Source organism: Schistocerca piceifrons, chromosome 5, assembly GCF_021461385.2.
Source record: "Schistocerca piceifrons isolate TAMUIC-IGC-003096 chromosome 5, iqSchPice1.1, whole genome shotgun sequence".
NCBI lineage: Eukaryota > Metazoa > Arthropoda > Insecta > Orthoptera > Acrididae > Schistocerca > Schistocerca piceifrons.
In genome coordinates, this window is record NC_060142.1 from 176,767,343 (window position 1) to 176,789,103 (window position 21,761).

Sequence of the window (21,761 nt, forward strand, 5' to 3'; positions counted from 1 at the left end):
ACTCTGCATTTTGGTTGTGGCTCATAATGATGAGCCCACATTTCATTATACGTCACTATTCTTTCAAAAAATGACTCGCCTTATCTGTTGTAGTGGTCGAGTAAGCGTTGGCAAATTTCATGACATTTGAATTCTTTTTCTTCAGTGAGTTGTCATGGCAGCCATTGTCAACGAACTTTACAGAAGCCATGCTCATCATGGATGATTGTATAGGGAGAACCGTGACTGATGTTCAACCCAGACTCTATGCCATCGACAGTAGCCCGCCTGTTGTGAAAACTATCAATTGAGCTTGCTCCATTTTGTCGACCGTTGAGAAATTTGACAGGGGCCCTGCTTTCAGTTTGTGCGTCACGTTTTTTTGGCCTCTTTTGAACTTCTCCATCCACTCGCAAAACACTTGACCGCAGCAATGTACTGTATGTTTACTGTGATAACAGTGCAATGATGAATTTCAGCCCCTTTCACTCCTTCTGACAGAAAACATTTGACCACTGCCCTTTGTCCTTCCTTTAAGCAAACTGCTAACGGAGTGGACATGTTTACTCTTCCACTGCTGGCTCAGTTTTTTTGGGATAAAGGTCAAGTGAGGCATACATCACCGCAGTGGTACCAACAGTGAACACTCATCGCGGAATGCAGTGCCACTACAGCAAAAATTTTTGTACGCCAGCATGAAACTCAAACTACAATACGTAACACGTCTAACTTTCCCACATTGTGGAACGTGAGATGCGGAGCACTATTTTATCACATTGTCACAGATTTCTAGCCTCTCTGTCACTATGTGAAGAAGCTTCTACACCCCAGTGTGGGACAATACGCAGTGATATGGTATATGTAGTGCTGTGACACTGTGAACACAGTAGATACTGAGGAGATGTAAGGTGGAGACTTTCTCGATTTCCAGCTCCAAATTTGACGTGGCTGCTCGTGGCACGTGATCTCATTATAAGGGTCAACACCGTTCTGTTTGTCTCTTTCCTTTCCTTTTTTTTTGGTTCCATGTTATTACGACGAAATTTTTTATACTGCATTAGCTGACAATCAGTGGAAACTGATGATGTACACCAGAACTTTTCAGATGTGTATGGTAGATTTTTCGGGTTACAAATAAACTTTCGAACAACTTCGCAAAGAAAGGTAGTTTATTAACGCTGGTAGGTAGCGAAATTCGTCAGTCTTCGTTTATTTTTCAGTACAAATAATGCATCAGAATTGGTATAACAATATAATAAAATTTACAAAGTTGAGCTTCTTGTCGAAATCATTGTGTTATTTCAGTTTTGTATGTTAGAATGGAACTCAGGAGGTACAGCTCTGGCTAGTGTTCTGTTATGGCTGTCAGATGTTGGTAACGTTGGTTACCCACGAACGTAAGTTTCCCACGTTCACGTAGACGCCGTCCTCATAATTGCAGTTGTCACTCCCCCACGATACGATGCCCACCTGCGTTCTGCCGCTCACCAGAGGACCGCCGGAATCCCCAAAGCACGGGCTCTTGTCAATCCCTCCAGCGCACAACACGCGCGGGGTCACTTCGCGACCGATGTCCGGGTAGTAACACGCGGAGCGCTCCATGACGCTGACGTCCATCTTCTGCAGGGTGCTGGGTTGGCTCGTCGTCTCTGTCATTCCCCAGCCGGTGACTGTGACTGCGAGCCCGACTGGAGGGTCGTAACCGTCCTCTGGCAGGTTCACGACTGCCACGTTGGTGCCCAGTGGGAACGAACCATCCGGCTGTAAAATCAAACATCAGCTAGACTGTAGGAAGAGAATCGTTCGGTTTTAGCATTTCAGTATTAGGAGGAAGCTCATGACAGAGCTAAATAATACAGTCGATTGTTTTAATCAATGGTACTTTACAGCTGTTAGTATGCTACAGTAAGAAACCTGAAACGCAACTACTGGATACCACAAGAGCGTCTGTATTCGCTGCAAAGAGTGAATCATAACGAAACTTAAATGACCTTTTCTTTAATGTTACCTGGTTTTCAGTCATTGTAATGTGTTAAGGTTGTTTCGGAAAAACAGAACTGTTTTTTTGGGGTGTAATTGTTGCTTTTGCGTCAGATTATGATCTAACAGTTTTTTTTATTTTTTTCGCAAACAAAATTATGTCTGACTGCTTGATGTCCTCTTTTAGCATGCAATAGGTACGATTTTCAGACTGCACTCGATACTGTCTTCGTACATAACCTGTCAGTATCAATATTTCTGTATATAGTACAGGCCCTAAATACCGTAATAATGAAGAGAGTGTTTTGCAAATGATTCAAGTTTGACTGATATGTCTGTACAGATTACATAGTTCATTGCGTCATTGAAAGTATGGTATGTAGGGGTTTTCTGAATCATGGAGATATGTGGATGGAAGTAAGAAAATATTCTGCTGTTCAGTCTGTGTGCGCAGCTCGGACGCCATTGTGTTGCAGGACCGCTGCTGGACACGTATTGCACTAGTGGCAAGAAACCTTTCCCAAATGTATTTAATCCAGAGAGCAGCCATCCAGAAGTAAATAGAAGAGGCGAGAAGCATTGCTTATAACAATCTGCGACGCAATATTAAGTCTGTTTAAAACTAAGGCCTATAGTAAAAATACATTAATCCCAGTAATAAATCTACCTCCCTATCAGTGGCATACCATTCACGAGGTCAAGCTTCAAAATAAAATCCGTTACAAATTTGAATAACTACTTACATTCAAAAAATGATAAAGGAATGGGGATTCATGAATCAGTCTTCACGGGACTTTTGGAATCGGTTTTAATATGTATTATTTTCTCTTTATTAAAGTGTTTGTGTAGCCTAATTAGATACAATAATCACTCATCCTCCATTACAAAATCGGGTTTTTTGGTAAAATTTTCGACGTCGCCTATAGACTTGAAGATAATGTACGAAGTGCTGTGAAGGGATTTGAGTGCACAGGAATTTTCCCTTCAGTCCCAACAATATACCACTCTAAAAATTCCTTCCTTGAGTCGTGATTGATGAGTCCCTCTCTGTTACCAGAGTTTCAGAAGTAAACCCAGGCGCTCAAACTCCTGATCTTCCAAGAAATTCAGGAAGTCAGATCTCAGCAACATCACCATCATTTTTTCCGTTTCGCCAACCACAACGAATACCACGGGTACCAAACGTAAGAAGAGATAGGAAAACTGGAAAAGCAAATTGCAGTTTGAAAACTCCCAAAGAAAGAAGGTGAAGATTGCACAAATGCCCTGGGTTTTCAAGAGAAACCTTCCAATCCAGAAAAAGATTCATCAAGATCTTCACCTGAAGCAAAATATCTTTTGGTTTCTGCAGTATTAAATATTATGACGCTATATCTATGAAAAAAAAAAGACGAATTGATTAGGTACGTTAAGCGCTAGGAGTAGTTTCGTGAAATTTGTATTGGAACTGCTGGTCGTAACTAATTTCGCTGTGGGAAATGCATGTAACAACTACTGGTACAGTTAAATCTTATACTCTTCCATATTTTGTATAACTGTTCACAATGATTTACGTAGCCTCATATACGTTTCAAATAGAAAAACATTTTTCCTTTGTTTAAACATTTTAAATTTCGCTATTTACAACAATGAAGAATAGATCTTGAAACAAAGTACCTTATGCTACCGCTTAGTAGGTATTAGGAGGACCCCTTAGCAGGACGAGATATGACAAAGTCGAGATCAAATACTGGAAAAGTGACGACGCTGTTCCATATTGCGACCTTGCTTGGCAGTGCGAATTTGCAGTGCCCAAAGATGTTACATGATGTTAATGACTTTCGAAAATCTGGGACCTACTTCGTGACAAGAATGCGTATCGAAATGAAGATTTCCTACGATCAGCAACCACTGATAACCACCATTAGCAGGAGCGCCACACTCGTCTCGCAGAGCACGGCTGCAAGCTCCATCACAGGGGGCAATTCCTTCGCCACAGTCAGAGCACATCCCATGCCACCTTATGGCGTAGCGGTGGCTCCTGAACGTAGTATACAGGTTTCCTGTCTAGAGAGCGTGTTATCAATTCCAAAAGCAGCGCAGGGAAACTAACGAGTGTCAAAAGATTGAGGAAAAATAGCTATTTCGACATTTACATCTACATGATTACCCTGAAGTTCACAATCAAGTGCTTGGCAGAGGGTTCATCGAACCACCTTCAAGCTGCTTCTCAGGCGTTCCATTCTCGAACAGCGTGCGTGAAAAGCAAACACCTAAATCTTTCCGTTTGAGCTCAGATTTATTTTATTTTATTATGATCACTTCTCTTCGTGAAGATGGGTGCCAACAAAATATTTTCACATTCTGACGAGGAAGTTAGTTATTTAAATGTCATGAGGCTGTCTTGCTGCAGCGAAAAACTCCTTTGTTTTAACGTTTACCATCCCAATTCGTGTATCATATCCGTGGCACCCTCTCCATTATTACGCGATATTACTAAATGAGTCGCCCATCCCTGAACTGCCGGCCGAAGTGGCTGAGCGGTTCTGGGCGCTACAGTCTGGAACCGCGCGACCGCTACGGTCGCAGGTTCGAATCCTGCCTCGGGCATGGGTGTTAGTGATGTCCTTAGGTTAGTTAGGTTTAAGTAGTTCTGAGTTATAGGGGACTGATGACCTCAGAAGTTAAGTCCCATAGTGCTCAGATCCATTTGAACCATTTGAACCATCCTTGAACTATTTCGAGTTTTCCGGCAATCCCAGGTAATGCGGAGCCCTCACAGCACAGAAGTACTCCAGAACAGGGAGGACAAGCGTAGAACAATCAGTCTCTTTAGTAGACCTGTTATGTTTTCTAAGTGTTCTGTTGATATATAGCGGTCGTTGGTTTGCTTTCGCCATAACAATATCTATGCGATCCTTCCAATGTAAGTTATTCGTAATCGTAATTCATAACTATTTAGTTGGGCTTCCGGCCTTTAGGCATGTGAGATTTATAGTGTAACTGAATTTTAGTGGATTCATCCTTACAGTACTCATGTGGATGACTTTATACCTTTATTCTGAGTCAACTGCCACTTTTTTCCCTGGTACAGATATCCCGTCTAGTTAATTTTGCAGTTCGTTTTGATCATCTGAGGACTTCTTTTAAGTCGGAGCTAATTAACGCGGAGGAAGAAGAAACAAAATGAAAGCCGTGCCATACAGGCCAATGCCTGCAAAAGGGCTCCTTGAGCTGTCGGAAGGAGTCCACGTAAAATCTGATGAAGCAAATAACAGACCGAAAGAACAGTGGTCCTAGCTCCAAAACATCAGCAAAACTAAAGCAGCCGAATGCGTCCAGTGATGCGGTAAATTATAAGAAGTCGATGAGGACCTCTACTTTGATGAGGGTTATATCACTTGCAGCGTGTGCCTAAGTAGGCACACTATTCGTGTGCATTGGACGAGGTTATCCAACTGTGCACTCTATGTGAAGCATAACGCTGATAGTTTATGTGCCATTTATAGCTTTTTTATGTGAAATACATATAAGCTGTAAGGATTTTCATTTAGGATTAATTTTTTATATATAATATTGTTCCTGAATTTGTCCCAACAATTGCGCAAAATAGAGAAAAGTAACATTTCTCAACTTTTTCAACAAAAATATAAAGACAGTTAATTAAAGATTAAAACAGTGTAATGCTTTGAAAATTAATGCTATAATAGAGATGTCTGAAGCAGTTTAGCTATTTATTACAATTTTCTTGTACCTAAAATGACAAACATTAAGTACCCCGTTCTGCCGAAGGTTCTCCTATTTGCAATAGCCATAGTTATAAGAGTCGAGTTGCATGAAATGGAAGCACTTCTCCAGAAGGGGAGGAGAGTAGGTTGTAGCCTATACCCGATGCTATTAAATCGGTTTACTGAGCAAGCAGTAAAGGAAAGAAAAAAAATTTGCAGTAGGAAGTTCAGGGAGAAGAAATAAATGCTTTCACGTTTGCGGATGAGATTGTAATTCTGTTAGAGACAGCAACAGATTTGGAAGAGCAGTTCATCGAAGTGGATAGTGTCTTGGAAAAAGGATATACAAGGGCTATTCGGAAAATGAGATTCAGTCTGTCCCAAAATGGAAACCGCAGTGAAAATCATATACTTCTATTGGCGTTAGCTACACCCTACAGCTACTCGTCTACATAGTCGCTTCTATCACTCAGACATTTGTCCTAGCGGTCTACCATCTTTCTAATACCGTCGTCATACAAGGCAACAACCTATACTTCCAACCAATTCTCTACGCTGGACTACAGCTAGTTGTTTGAACCAAAATGTAGTCTTCATAGCCAGCGTTTCAGATGCGCAGAGATGAATGTCAGAGGAAGCCAAATACAGACTATATGGTGGGTGATCATACACTTTCCATGGAAAACGCTGCCGGAGCGTCTTCACTAACCTTATAGAGTGTATCCAAGAACTGTCATGAAGGAGGACACGCATGACCGTTACGTTGCGTTCGCTGCATGACATCAGGCGAAATTCCTGAACAGACCCTCATACTAGGCTGAGACTCTATTTTCTAGGAGTCTTTACGTGCTCACTGTGCAGTAAGTACTGAGAAGAGCCACGTGATGCGATCGACGGGCATACTAGAGTAACTGCCCAACACATATGTGCACAGTTTCATCGGATTTTCGCTGTGATTTTCGTTTAGACCCAATCGGACCTTACTTTCCGGATAGCTCTCATAAGATAAACATTGACAAAAGGAAAACAAAGAAAGAGGAATGCAACCGATTTGAACGTGGTGATGTTGAGTGAACTAAATTAAGAAAAGGGTAGCAGATGAGTTTTGCTACTTGGACAGCAAACTAACCCATGATGGCCTAAGTAGAGAGGGTGTAAGATGTAGACTGGTGACGGCAAGAAAAGTGTTTCTGAAAGAAAGAAGTTTGTAGTCACTATATATAGATTTTTAGTGTTATAAGGACTCTCTGAAAATGTTTGGTGGATTGTAGCCATGCATGGTAGTGAAACACGGAGAGATTTAAAATGCAGACGTAAGTAATGAGGAGGTACTGTGTAGACATGGGGCGAAAAGAAATTTGTGGGGCAGCCTGACTAGAAGAAGGGTCGGTTGACGGGACACAGTAGTGATATCTGGGGATCACCAGTTTCGTGTGTGTATGTCTCAGGGGGAAGGGTGGGGGTGGCGGGGGGCAGGTAAAAACAGCAGAGGAAAGCCAAGAGATTAATACAGCAACCAGATTCAGAGGGATGTAAGTTGCAGTGCAAACCAGTCTTCGAGCTGAAGACCACAATAACAACATTTTTCTGACTTCTCTTTGACGTTACCAACGGGCGCTCACCCGTACAACTGCGATGTCGTAGTCACCAGAAGTGCTGTCGTACTGTTCGTGTTGGTAGGCCACGGCCATGTCCAGCACAGTGCCGCCGCTGTCGCGACTGGAAGAGCCAGCACGCAGGTGGTACAGGACGTACTCTGAGAAGGGAACGCAGTGGGCGGCGGTCAGCGCCCACTGGGGACCGATTATGGAGGCGCCGCACGCCAGGCTGGCGGCGTACGTCAGGTACAGCTGCCACGGAAAGTCCTCGATGCTGGCGTCAGAGCCGCTTATGATACGGCCTTGGATACTCGTTCGCAGCCGCAGCGCCCATGGGGCCACCAACTGCAGCTGCATTGCCAGCAGCAGGCACAGTGCGGCCACGTGGATGCGTGACATAGCTGGTCTCACATCCTAGTGAACGAGAACGTCTCACTTTATAATACCTCCATCTGCTATATCTGCCGTTTTCTTACTGTTACCACGGTAGTCCAAATAACTCAGATAAGGCACACTATCACGATGTCGAAGAGGGGATTCCGTGCAGATTTCCAGCTATCGGCGAATAGTGTCCAAATCTGGTAACGCGGCCATTACGTACTACTTATCGCAGATGATCATCAGCTTACGCTTCCAACTCGCTCGATTAATACTGCAATATTCTCATACATAAACAGTAAGCCCTCCACAAACCTTGGACCTTGCCGGTGGCTGGCGTGTCCCAGCGATACAGACAGCCGTACCGCAGGTGCAGCCACAATGGAGGAGTACCTGTTGAGAGCCCAGACAAACATGCGGTTCCTGAAGAGGGGCAGCATCCTTTTCGGTAATTGCAGGGGACTGACAACGTGAACCAAAACGACACTAAAGTGTTGGTACTGCGAACGGATCCAGGAATCATCTTGGGTAAAATATTACTGAGGTAAAATAATCTCCCTCTCGCATCTCCGGGCGGGACCTACTCAGGAGGACGTCGTTGGTTCAAATGGCTCTGAGCACTATGCCACCTAACTTCTGAGGTCATCAGTCGCCTAGAACTTAGAACTAATTAAACCTAACTAACCTGAGGTCATCACACACATCCATGCCCGAGGCGGGATTCGAACCTGCTACCGTAGCGGTCGCTCGGTTCTAGACTGTAGCGCCTAGAACCGCACGGCCACTCCGGCCGGCTGAGGACGTGGTCATCAGGAGAGCAAAAATTGGCGTCCTACGGTTCAGAGCGTGGAATGTTAGATCCATTAATCAGGCAGTTAGCTTAGAATATTTAAGAAGCAATATAGATTGGCTGAAGTTAGATATAGTGGGTTTTGGTGTCTGGTGTCTGGTAGTAGGAGGAACAGGAAGAATCACGAAGCAAAGTTGTGTAAGTGGAAGATGTGGACACACTGGAATGTTTCAGGTTGATTATCTAACTGTAAGACAGCCATCTCTGAACCATATTTTAATTATTTTTCGGGACGGATCTTCGTTATGACCACAATTTACTGTTCATGAACTGATGATTAAGACTGAAGACACTGAAAAGTAGAAAATTAAGGAGGTGGTACGCGGATAGGTTGAAAGGACCAGAGTATGTTGAGAGTTTCAGAGGGAGCATTAGGCATCAATTGGCTAGAAAAGGGGGAAGGAACACAGATGAATGTATAGCATTGAGAGATGAAACAGTGAAGGTAGCAGATGACAAAATAGGTAAAACACAAGGCCTAGTAGAAATCATTGGATAACACAGGAGATGCTGATTTAAACTGATGACAGACGCAAGTATTAAAAATGTAACAAATGAACCAAGCGAAACGTAATACAAACGTACAGAAATGAGATTGGCAGAACGTGAAAAATGGCTAACCACGAATGGCTGGACGACTAATGTAAGGATCTAGGGGAAAGATAGATACCGTCTGCAGTAACACTGAAAAAGCCTTTGGAGAGAAGAGAACAGCTCTATGAATATCAAGAGCTCAGATGGGAAATCTGTTCGAAGCAAATAAGGCAAAGCTGAAAGATTGATGAAACATATAGAGGGTCTATACAAGACGGGCCTATACAAGGACGGCAATATAATAGAAATGGAAGACGACATAGATAAAGTTTAGACGGAGGTATGGCACTGACAAAAGACTTTGACAGAGCAGTGAAAGACGTAAGCCGAAAAATGGGTCCTTGATTAAACGACCGTCCCTCAGAACTATTGATATTCTCGGGAGACCCAACTATGTCGAAACTCTTCCATCTGGTGGGCAAGATGCGTGAGGCATGCGGAATACCCTCATCCTTCCAAAAGAATGTAATAATCCTAATTCCAAAGAAAGCAGTTGCTGACGGGTGTGAACATTACTGACCCTTCAGTTTAATAAGTCGTGGGTGCCAAATACTAACACGAATGCTTTACAGAAGAATGAAAGAAACAGGTAGAAGCCGACCTCGGGGAAGATAAGTTTGGATTCCGGAGAAATGTAGGAACGCGCGAGGCAATACTCACCCTACGACGTATCTTAAAACACAGGTTAAGGACAGGCGTGCCTACGCTTATAGCATTTGTAGACCTAGAGAAAGCTTCTGACGATGTTGACTGCAATAGCCTCTTCGAAAATCTGAAGGTAGAAGGGGTAGAAAACAGGGAGTGAAAGTTTATTTACAACTTGTACAGAAAGCAGACGTGCATGAAAGGGAAGCAGTGGTTGAGAAGGGAGTGAGACAGTTTTGTAGACTATCGCCGATATTACTGTATCCGTATACTGACGAACAGTTAAGAAACAAGAGAAAAACTTAAAACGGGAACTAAAGTTCAAGGAGAAGAAAAAAAAGCTTTGAATTTTGCCGATGACGCTGTAATTCTATCAGAGACAGCAAAGGGCTTGGACGAGCAGTTGAATGGAGTCGACAGTGTCTTCAAAGGAAAATATAAGCTGAACATCAACAAAAGCAAAACAAGGATAATTTAATGTAGTCGAATTAGAGCAGTTGATGCAAAGGGAATTATATTAGGAAACGAGAACATTAAGTAGATGGGTTTTGTTATTTGGGCAGCAAAATGACTGCTGATGCCAGAAGTAGAGAGGATATAAAATGTATACTGACAATGGCAAGGAAAGCGTTTCTGAAAAAGAAAATATGTTAACTTCGAATACAGATTTAAGTGTTGGTAAAACTTTTCTGAAGGTATTTGTTAGGTGGAAGTGAAACATGGACGATAAGCAGTTCGGACAGATAGGGAACAGAAGCATTCGAAATGTGGTTCTCCAGAAGAATGTAAAAAATTTGGTGGGTCGATCACTTAATTAAGGAGGAGGTACTGAACAGAATATGGGAGACAAGACACTTGCCGAACAAGTGACCAAAAGAAGGGATCGATTGGAACGTCACATTCTGAGATATCAAGGGATCACCAATTTAGTATTCGATGAAAGCGGGTGTTTGTGTGGGGGAGAGGGGGGAAGGGGGGAGAAGGGCGCGGGGGGGGGGGGGATCGTAGAAAAAAATGGTTGAAATGGCTCTGAGCACTATGGGACTTAACATCTGTGGTCATCAGTCCCCTAGAACTTAGAACTATTTAAACCTAACTAACCTAAGGACACCACACACATCAATGCCCGAGGCAGGTTTCAAACCTGCGACCGTAGCGGTCACGCGGTTCCAGACTGAAGCGGCTAGAACCGCACGGCCACACCGGCCGGCGAAATCGTAGAGGAAGACCAAGAGATGAATACAGTAAGCAGATTTGGAAGGATGTAGGTTGCAGTAGTTATTAGGATATGAAGAGGTTAGCAAAGGATAAAGTAGCATGAGGAGCTGCATCAAAGCAGTTTTCGTACTGACGACCACAAAAACCGCAACATTTTACAGCGGGTTAGGACCTCTGCAATGAAACAATTGTGAAAATACACAGACTCTTCTTGGGAATGAGTAACATCCGAATATGTAAAACAGGCTAGAATTGATATCGCAGTTCAATTAAAAGAGTGCGTATGCAAAACTGAAGCCCACTGCTGGAAATAGTTTATTTCCTTATTTAAACAAATGCTAGATGGGGCCTTGATAGTCTTGCGCTTTCACACCGATTCCGGTTTTCGCTGTGGCGCACAGTCCACGGATAGAATCGCATTAATGGCAACATCCACTATGGAGGCCTGCCTGATTGTTGTTTTGTGTTTTATTCCACGTTCAATTAGGTGAGTACTGGGCCGGTAATCACGTCCCACCTCAGTCACATAATGCGCAAAACATTTCGGACAAGTTTATCCCAGTTTCGCATGGGACAATATGATCTGCAGACACATGGGGTGCATAAATTTCGTCCCAGGCGAGATGGAATGGCGAAAGGCCGCGCTCTGCCACTAATATTGCCAAATCCGGAATTACATGCCGACAACATTAACATACGGGACAGCGCTAGAAAAACGACGACCGAAAAGGATAACTTATTCTGAGCTAAATCGTACAGCTGCTGTCATTGATATGAAATGGAACGGAGAAAGTATAAATGTGTTACAACGTTACCGATCTATAAGTAAACATGGAAATGGCATCGGAAATGTGTAAACAACTTCTCTGACTCGATCATTGTTTAGGCATTGTTGTAACGTAGTTATAATGAAGACTTCTGCGACTGTGAAGATTCCATTGTAGTGAGACCTAAGTACATCACTGACATCCATGCCCGAGGCACGATTCGAACCTGCGACCGTAGCGGTCTCGCGGTTCCAGACTGTAGCGCCTAGTACCGTTCGGCCATCCCGGCCGGCTCGCGAGATCAGACAGTCTGCTACTGTCCACTGGCATAATATATTTGTTAAAATACTAAAATTAAAATTGTATCAACGAAAGTGCAGCTCTAATGTTACAGGCCGGCTCCATCTTCCTGTAGAAATGCATGTGCAGGAAGTTTTGGAAAAAGGGTCTTCAGTACCGCGGAAAGAGCATAGTCAAGAATGCTTACTTCACATTTTCGCTCTTCATTACTTTGTTTCCTTCCATGCAGTACTTCAACCATAGGGGCTCAGGCGCCGGTAGCCACTAGTCAGCAGCTGGTGACGTATTCTGAGCCTGCAGCGGCTGCTCTCGGTAGTGACCGATATGACGTAAGACAACAGATGCGCGGAATAAGGCTAAGTGATGTCGCAGTACTGCCTGTGCCCTCTGATAGCCGCAGGAAGCGCACAGTCTCCACATCAAATCCAGGACCGTCGTAGACTGGCTGGACAGAGGCTACTGCAGCCATTTGAAGGCCTCTCCTCGACGGATCCAGTTCTTATTATTACCGCAACCATCAGGGCTCGCTCACAGCTGTCTATTGCCTAGAGACTCACCCTGCACAGTGAGGCTGGAGTTAAGTAGCCGTACATTCTAACAATGAATTTCACAGAGCTACGACACGTGAATGGCTAAAGAAATGACATTACTGACTTTGCTGGGAACTGTTATACTCTCTGTCTAGATGTGTTATGACAAGTGGTAGGCACAGTCGTGGTGAGGTGACAAAAGTCATGGGATACCTCCTAATATCATGTCGACCTCCTTTTGACTGGCGCAGTGCGGCAGCTCTACGTAGCATGTACTCAACAAGTCATTGGAAATCTCCTGCGGAAAAACTGAACCATCCTGCCTCTAAGCTGTCCATAATAGCGAACATATTGCCAGCACAGTAATTTGTCATGAACTGCCCTTTAGATTATGTCCTGTAAATGTTCGTTGATGTGATTTGGGTGGCAGCTCATTGTTTCGAATGTTCGTCGAACCAATCACTCACAAGTGTGGCCTGGTGACATGTTTGGGAACATGCAGTCCACGAATAGCTGCAAGTGGTCACCAAATAGGCGAAGATAACCACTTTCAGTCAATGATCGGTTCACTTACATGAGATGACCCAGTCCATTCTATGTAAACACAGCCAACATCACTACAGAGCAACCACCACCGTGCATAGCGCATTGCTGACAACCTGGGTCCAAGGTATCGTGGTGTCTGCGACACAAATGGCTCTGAGCGCTATGGGACTTAACATCTGAGAACATCAGACCCCTAGAGCTCAGGGTAGTTAGGTTTAACTACCCTGAAGACATCACACACATCCCTGCCACAGGCAGGATTCCAACTCGCGGCCGTAGCAGTCGCGCGGTTCCGGACTGAAGCGCCTAGAACCGCTCGGCCACCGCCGGCGGCGTCTGCGATGCATTAGAAAAATGGTTCAAATTACTCTGAGCACTATGGGACTAAACATCTGAGGTCATCAGTCCCCTAGACCTGGGAACTATATAAATCCAACTAACATGACATCACACACATCCATGCCCGAGACAGGATTCGAACCTGCTACCATAGTGGTCGTGTGGTTCCAGACTGAAGCACCTGGAACCACTCGGCCACAACGACACATTCGAACCCTGCCATCAGCTCTTACCAACTGAAATCCACACTCGTCTGACCACGATACGGTTTTCCAGACCTCAAGGGTCCAATCGATAAGGTTACGATCCCAGGATAGGCTGTGCAGGCATTGTGTGCCGTTAGCAAAGGCACTCCCATCTGTCGTCCGCTGTCTTAGCCTATTAACGCCAAATTTCGCCCAACTGTCCGAACGGATACTTTCGTCGTATGTCAACATTGATTTCTGCGGTCATTTCAAGCAGTGTTACTTGTCTGTTAGCATCGGTCCCTAGGCTTACACATTAGTTAGCCTCACTTAAACCAGTTTCCACTATGGACAAGACAAATACCCATGCCCGAAGGATGACTCGAACCACCGAGGGCGGGGAGCCAAGCGACCGTGGCAAGGCGCCTAAGACCGCGCAGCTACCCTGCGCGGTTTTAAGTGAAGGCCGTCGGCCACGGTGTGGCCCATGATGAAAAGTATGGGATAAAAGTTTGTATCCTCGCCACAATACTGACAATGTGGCTCTCGGAATATTGACTTCCGTAACGATTTCCGAAATGGAATGTGTTTCGACGTAACGGCAAGCACCGGCACGACGATGAGCAGCGGAAGAGCAGAGAGGGCTGTGAGATGACGTCAGCTAATAGTACGCTGACTAGGACGACACCAAGACAGGAGCGGCCTCTACGTGAAGAGAATATAAGCGCCGCGCCGCCTAGCCGTGGGCGCAGCGGGAGTAGAGCCGTCACACGAACGCTACAGCAATGACTTATGAACCGTATTATTTGGTTGCACTGAAACTCTATATACCGGAAGACATTGATTATTTGCATGTCGCCGTTTGGTTGCGATTCACCTTTGTGAATACGCAAAGTTAAGTATTGTCAATTTAACTTACTGTAATAAACTTCATTAATACGATTTGCTGGAAGTGTTGTCTAGCGATCCGAGAAAACAGCTTCTTTGGCACCCTATGTTAGACAATTGGGCAGGATACTACAGAATGTCTCATTCATCTGCCTCTAACTACGATTCCATGGTCAGATTCTGTTAATTCCAATCATGGGGCCACAAGCACGTCGGAAATTGAATCACCTGTGTACAAATGGCATCTCCACCAATACACCATCCCTTTATACCTTGTGTACTAGTTACTACATGACCTCTACGTGTGAATAATACTATCCCATGACTTCTGTTCCCTCAGCGTATAGGGAGTGAGAACGCCATATTGTGCTGTTCCCTGTAGTAAAACAGCCCACCAATACCGGGGCAATGCCGCATTTCAGTGTGCTGCTTCAGCACTATTACAACACTCAACTACGGAATTAGATCGGAGGCTGGCCCACATGTCCCTTCGGTGATTACGAAGGCCTGCTTGATGCTCTGAAAACAGTTTTTACTGTTCAAGCACCGTAGAACATAAGATGGGGGGCACGATCTCTATCACGGAATAGCTCGTACTACATAAAATGTGTTACGTTGCAACCGTATCGTAACCCTGGTGTAACGAAACAACTCTCTGGGGAGGGCAACCACAGCTCAGAGACATGGTGAATAACAATAACAAACACTTTGCAGTCAATATGCATTCAAACTCGCATAAGTATAGATGCATCGTGCGGTTTATCTTTCAAGAATAAAAACCTCTGTGCGAAATTTTTTGAAGTGGTAGAAGTACAGATATATAGGGTTACATATAACAAAAAACAATGCAAGTGTTCATAGGCCTGGACTGGCTCATTGACCGGTCATGCTTTGTATGTTTGGCAGACATCTCACGGATGTTTTCAATTTTATTATGACAGCCCATAAATGTGGTTCAAATCTTAACATGGATAACTTCGCGAATGCTGGGGCTCCGTAATTGGCCACCTAAGTCATGAAAGTACAACCATTGTGAGAACCTGTTCCTACATTTTTGATGAACGCAACACTATGGTTCTGTATTTCTCCATTCCAGAAAGAAAAGAAAAGAAAACCATTCTTCCCAGATAAACCTGAAGATGAGTCTATACTGGCGTGAAACTGGTAACTGCTAATAAACATCTTCATACAGCTCTGTGACAGTTGCAAACACCTCATCAATCTTGACTTTTTTAATTGTTGTAATTTTTACAACAATTTTGATGGTTATTGAGTGCTGAATATTTTTATAGTTATTCACTTGCTGTAATTAGTCGTGCTGACAATTTGCTGTGAAGTAGGAGGTATGATGACACAGGGATGGCCCAGTCCGAGCATACAACAGAGAAATGAAGGGGCCTCCCATGGATACTCTCTCTGTTCCTGGCTCATAGATCCAAATGGCTCCTGGTGACTAGGGCTCTCCCTGCAAGGGCAGCAAGCGTCATACATGACTCGCATTCCCAATTTGAAACTGGGCTGTGGGCAGGCATAGGGGATCTGATTAGGGACATCTGAACATTTATTGTCAGACGGAGAAGCTGCTGGTTACAAATAAACTTAGGAACAACTCCACAATAAAAAATTACACTCCTGGAAATGGAAAAAAGAACACATTGACACCGGTGTGTCAGACCCACCATACTTGCTCCGGACACTGCGAGAGGGCTGTACAAGCAATGATCACACGCACGGCACAGCGGACACACCAGGAACCGCGGTGTTGGCCGTCGAATGGCGCTAGCTGCGCAGCATTTGTGCACCGCCGCCGTCAGTGTCAGCCAGTTTGCCGTGGCATACGGAGCTCCATCGCAGTCTTTAACACTGGTAGCATGCCGCGACAGCGTGGACGTGAACCGTATGTGTAGTTGACGGACTTTGAGCGAGGGCGTATAGTGGGCATGCGGGAGGCCGGGTGGACGTACCGCCGAATTGCTCAACACGTGGGGCGTGAGGTCTCCACAGTACATCGATGTTGTCGCCAGTGGTCGGCGGAAGGTGCACGTGCCCGTCGACCTGGGGCCGGAACGCAGCGACGCACGGATGCACGTCAAGACCGTAGGATCCTACGCAGTGCCGTAGGGGACCGCACCGCCACTTCCCAGCAAATTAGGGACACTGTTGCTCCTGGGGTATCGGCGGGGACCATTCGCAACAGTCTCCATGAAGCTGGGCTACGGTCCCACACACCGTTAGGCCGTCTTCCGCTCACGCCCCAACATCGTGCAGCCCGCCTCCAGTGGTGTCGCGACAGGCGTGAATGGAGGGACGAATGGAGACAAGTCGTCTTCAGCGATGAGAGTCGCTTCTGCCTTGGTGCCAATGATGGTCGTATGCATGTTTGGCGCCGTGCAGGTGAGCGCCACAATCAGGACTGCATACGACCGAGGCACACAGGGCCAACACCCGGCATCATGGTGTGGGGAGCGATCTCCTACACTGGCCGTACACCACTGGTGATCGTCGAGGGGACACTGAATAGTGCACGGTACATCCAAACCGTCATCGAACCCACCGTTCTACCATTCCTAGACCGACAAGGGAACTTGCTGTTCCAACAGGACAATGCACGTCCGCATGTATCCCGTGCCACCCAACGTGCTCTAGAAGGTGTAAGTCAACTACCCTGGCCAGCAAGGTCTCCGGATTTGTCCCCCATTGAGCATGTTTGGGACTGGATGAAGCGTCGTCTCACGCGGTCCGCACGTCCAGCACGAACGCTGGTCCAACTGAGGCGCCAGTTGGAAATGGCATGGCAAGCCGTTCCACAGGACTACATCCAGCATTTCTACGATCGTCTCCATGGGAGAATAGCAGCCTGCATTGCTGCGAAAGGTGGATATACACTGTACTAGTGCCGACATTGTGCATGCTCTGTTGCCTGTGTCTATGTGCCTGTGGGTCTGTCAGTGTGATCATGTGATGTATCTGACCCCAAGAATGTGTCAATAAAGTTTCCCGTTTCTGGGACAATGAATTCACGGTGTTCTTATTTCAATTTCCAGGAGTGTATTTAGTAATGTCAGTGGGCAGCGAAAATACTAATTAATTGATTACTTATTGGACTAAGAAATTTGACAAATATTTGGTTTTCGTCGTTGTCTCATTTCAGTTTCGCGGCCAGAAGAAAACTCAGGAGGTACAATTGCGGCTAGCATAGTTTCAAAGTTTTGTCTTATGGCTGTGAGACGCCGGCGACCCTGGTTATCCAGGATCGCAAGTTGACCACGTTGACGTAGACGGAGCCCCCAAACTCGCAGTCGCCGCAGCCCCCCGACACGATGCCCACCTGCGTGCTGCCGCTCACCAGCGCACTGCCAGAATCGCCATAGCACACGCTCTTTCCCGTCTCTCCAGCGCACAGCATGCGCGGAGATACTTCGCGTCCGCCCGGAAAATCTCACTCGGAGCGGTTGCTGACTCTGATGCCCACTTTGTGCAGGATGAGGGGGTAGTCGGTCTCCTTGTATCCCCAGCCGCTCACTGTGACTGCCAGGCCGACTGGCGGGTTGTATCCAGCCTCTGGAAGGTTCACGATTGATACGTTGTTGCCAAGTGGGAACGAAGCGGCAGTCTGTAAAATTAAACGTCGGGTAAAATGAATGAAGGCAGTCTTAAGCTTCTAGATTTAGAGAAAGCTTTTGATAATATGGATAGTACAGCCGATTTTCATAATCGTCAGTATTTTCCAAGTATTTCTTCTCGACAGTGCTACAGTAAACGCCGGCCTTTGTGGCCGAGAGGTTCTAGACACTACAGTCTGGAACCGCTCGACCGCTACGGGCGCACGTTCGAATCCTGCCTCGGGCATGGATGTGTGTGATGTCCTTAGGTTACTTAGGTTTAAGTAGTTCTAAGTTCTAGGGGACTGATGACCTGAGAAGTTAAGTCCCATTTGAACCATTTTGTTGCTACAGTAAACAATTTGAAATACATCTACTAGATTCAGTATTTCTGCCAAATAGTGTTCAGTACTGCATATGGATCTTAAAGATAATTAAATGTAATGTTGCTTACGTATGTGTGCGTTTTCTTTATTAGTCCGTATTTCCAAACACTGTAATATGTAATGGTTTGTTTATCGAAATCAGACTTTTTTCTTTTTTAGCACAGTTGGTCTTTTAAGTCAGTTTATTACCTAACAGTTTTTATTGTACCAAAACACAAGGCTTTGCAAAGTCATTCTCTTTTGTTCTGCAGTCACTTCTGTGGTTCCATTCGTCCCTACACTCGTATCTAATGTGTCACTGGCAACATTAATGTTTGAAGAACGGAACCTAAATACAGTAACCTATACATTATGACTGAATTGTCGCGACAAAACGTCCGAGATTGTTCTATATAGTAGTGCTGTCGCGAAAGGCTTCTTTCAGTTTCTCTGTACTCAAGATACACGTGTGTATGCTGTTAGCTATCAGACGACGTTGTGGTAAATGTTTCATGCTTAGGCGATAGATCTGTACTGTTCATTCCGTGCTCGTTGTTCATTACGAAATTTCGTTTTCCGCAGTACTTTGCTTCAGTAACCATTGTTTGACAAAATATAACAATATTTCTGCATGCATAGTATACTCTGTCTGTGCAGTAACGCAAGAGCTTACACAACCAGTGCTGTAAATAAGGTTGCAGAAGAAAAACTTTATTCTCATCTCTTAAATACGTTTGCTGCCGGAGAAGCATGGTTTCTTAACTAGTAATTTTTTTTCGTAATTTCTTTAAGCAGGATTCTTCCTAAATTTTGGTGTTTCTTCCACTGACATGATTTTTCTTCGTAAAAACTATGTTTTCCAACGTAATATTGGCAACGTTTTCCTACTGCTGTTACTAAGGATTCCAGATAACCAGCTGAAAGGTACTCTGCGACAACACTAGAATTGCGGTATATGCCGCTATATATGTTAATTCCAAAGCACGAAAGGTGGGATTATATCCTCGTCAGAGGAATGGAATTTCGAACAAATTTTGCCAACATTTCTACGAAACACTCAGGTTCAAGCATTATATGACGTACTGAAGCACGTTTCTTACACAGAAAGGTACGCATGTACAGCACTGTTCAGTGTATGAGTAGCAGTTTGATGAGCATAGAATGGTGACCACCAGCAGGCTCTCCATGTCGTCGCAATACAGAGTTTCAGATAATTACGGTGGAATACGGGGCCCCTACATCGAAAAGCTTTTTTTTTTTACGGTTCAAAAATCTTTTTTCAATAAATGGTTCAAATGGCTCTGAGCACTATGGGACTTAACATCTATGGTAATCAGTCCCCTAGAACTTAGAACTACTTAAACCTAACTAACCTAAGGACAGCACACAACACCCAGTCATCACGAAGCAGAGAAAATCCCTGACCCCGCCGGGAATCGAACCCGCAAACCCAGGCATGGGAAGTACCTATAGTTGCTGCCATATTTTTTCAACACTTGTGCGTTTTCATTGTTTCATTGTTATCTGTGCAAGCGGAAATGACGTTAGCTAAGAAGAAGGCGCAAACTGTGCTTTGGCACGCAGAGTATAAAACCACTGTTGTGTGCGCAGGCAGAAAGTAGCACGAAACGCTAAGAGGATAAAAGCATGGCACAGGCAGTTTCTGCACTGGCAAAATTCTGAAGCGGCATGCCGAAGGTCAGCGTGTTTCTGATGAAGGTCCGACAAGTGTTCCAACGAAATCCACACAAATCAATTCGTCAGGCTACAATGGTGTTACATTGGCATTCGTTCATAAGCTCCACAAAAAGTGGTTGTGTGTGTATTCAGATAAGTGCAGATTCTGCAGGCCACAGAATCCGATGACAAGCTATGACGGTATTGATCTGACTGGGAAATACTCGACCGAATCGGCTGGAATCCTGATTTCTTGCTAAGTGTAATGTCTTCCGATGATGCCACATTCCACGTCTCTGGCACTGTGCTAAGCACAACTTTCATATTTGGAGAGGCACAAAATACACACAGTATCAGTTATACAATCTGCATATTGCGCAAGCAGTAAAGGAAACAAAAGAAAAATCGGAGCAGGTATTAAAATCCGTGGAGAAGAAATTAAAACTACAAGGTTCGCCGATGACATTGTAATTCTCTCAGAGACAGCAAAGGGCTTCGAAGAGCAGTTGAACAGAATGGGCAAGGTCTTGAAAGGAGGATATAAGATAAACATCAACAAAAGCAAAATGAGGATAATGGAATGTAGTCGAATTAAGTCGGGTGATGCTGAGGGAATTAGATAAGGAAATGAGACACTTAAAGTAGTAAAGGAGTTTTGCTATTTGGGGAGCAAAATAACTGATGATGGTCGAAATAGAGAGGATATGAAATATAGACTGGCAATGGCAAGGAAAGCGTTTCTAAAGAAGAGAAATTTGTTAACATCGAGTATATATTTAAGTGTCAGGAAGTCGTTTCTGAAAGTATTTGTATGGAGTTTGGCCATGTATGGAAGTGAAACATAGACGTTAAATAGTTTGGACAAGAAGAAAATAGAAGCTTTCGAAACTTGGTGCTACAGAAAAATGCTGAAGATGAGATGGGCAGATCATATAACTAATGAGGAGGTATTGAATAGAGTTGGGGAGGAGTTTGTGGTACAAGTTGTCTAGAAGAAGGGACCGGTTGGTAGGGCATGTTCTGAGGCATCATGGGATCACCAGTTGAGTATTGGAGGGTTAAATTCGTAGAGGGAGACCAAGAGATGAATACACTAAGCAGATTCAGAAGGATGTAGGCTGCCATACGTACTGGGAGATGAAGCAGCTTGCACAGGATAAAGTAGCATGGAGAGCTGCATCAAACCAGTCTCCGGACTGAAGACCACAACAACATCAGGGAAAAGATGGGAGATACGTCGAAAGTGAACTTTTGCTGTTGTCTCTCTTCTGACCAGGTAATTGAATCGTTCTTCATTGACTAGGGAGACTGTTACAGGAACGACGTACCTAGACATATTATAGATGCTTGCTTTTCTGAATTTGAAGACATGACGCAAAACCTTTATTTTCAACAAGATGGTGCTCCTCCTCCCTGGTCGTTGGATGTCCGGGAACCTCTGAATGGAACATTTCCAAGAGGGTGCATTGGACATGATGGCCCCATAATTTCTCCTCCACCGTCTCCTGACATCAAACAAAGGATTTTCATCCCTGAGGCGACGTGAAGGGCAGGTCTGTCGCCCTTACAGTGCGGGACTCTCAAGACCTACGTCCTCGGTTTGTGGAAGGCAT

At 44.7% G+C, this 21,761-nt stretch overlaps 1 protein-coding gene across 1 annotated transcript in view; it reads right to left on the minus strand.

The window, feature by feature from the left end:
• Positions 1-1,344: 1,344 nt before the first annotated feature.
• Positions 1,345-21,761, minus strand: part of LOC124798854 (trypsin alpha-like) — a 51,299-nt gene continuing 30,882 nt past the window's right edge. The window contains exons 2-5 of the mRNA XM_047262386.1: positions 17,948-18,117; positions 17,743-17,857; positions 7,289-7,678; positions 1,345-1,740 (exon numbers count right to left, since the gene is read on the minus strand). Coding sequence (XP_047118342.1) covers positions 1,345-1,740; positions 7,289-7,678; positions 17,743-17,857; positions 17,948-18,117 — 1,071 coding nt within the window. The remainder of the gene's footprint in view (positions 1,741-7,288; positions 7,679-17,742; positions 17,858-17,947; positions 18,118-21,761) is intronic.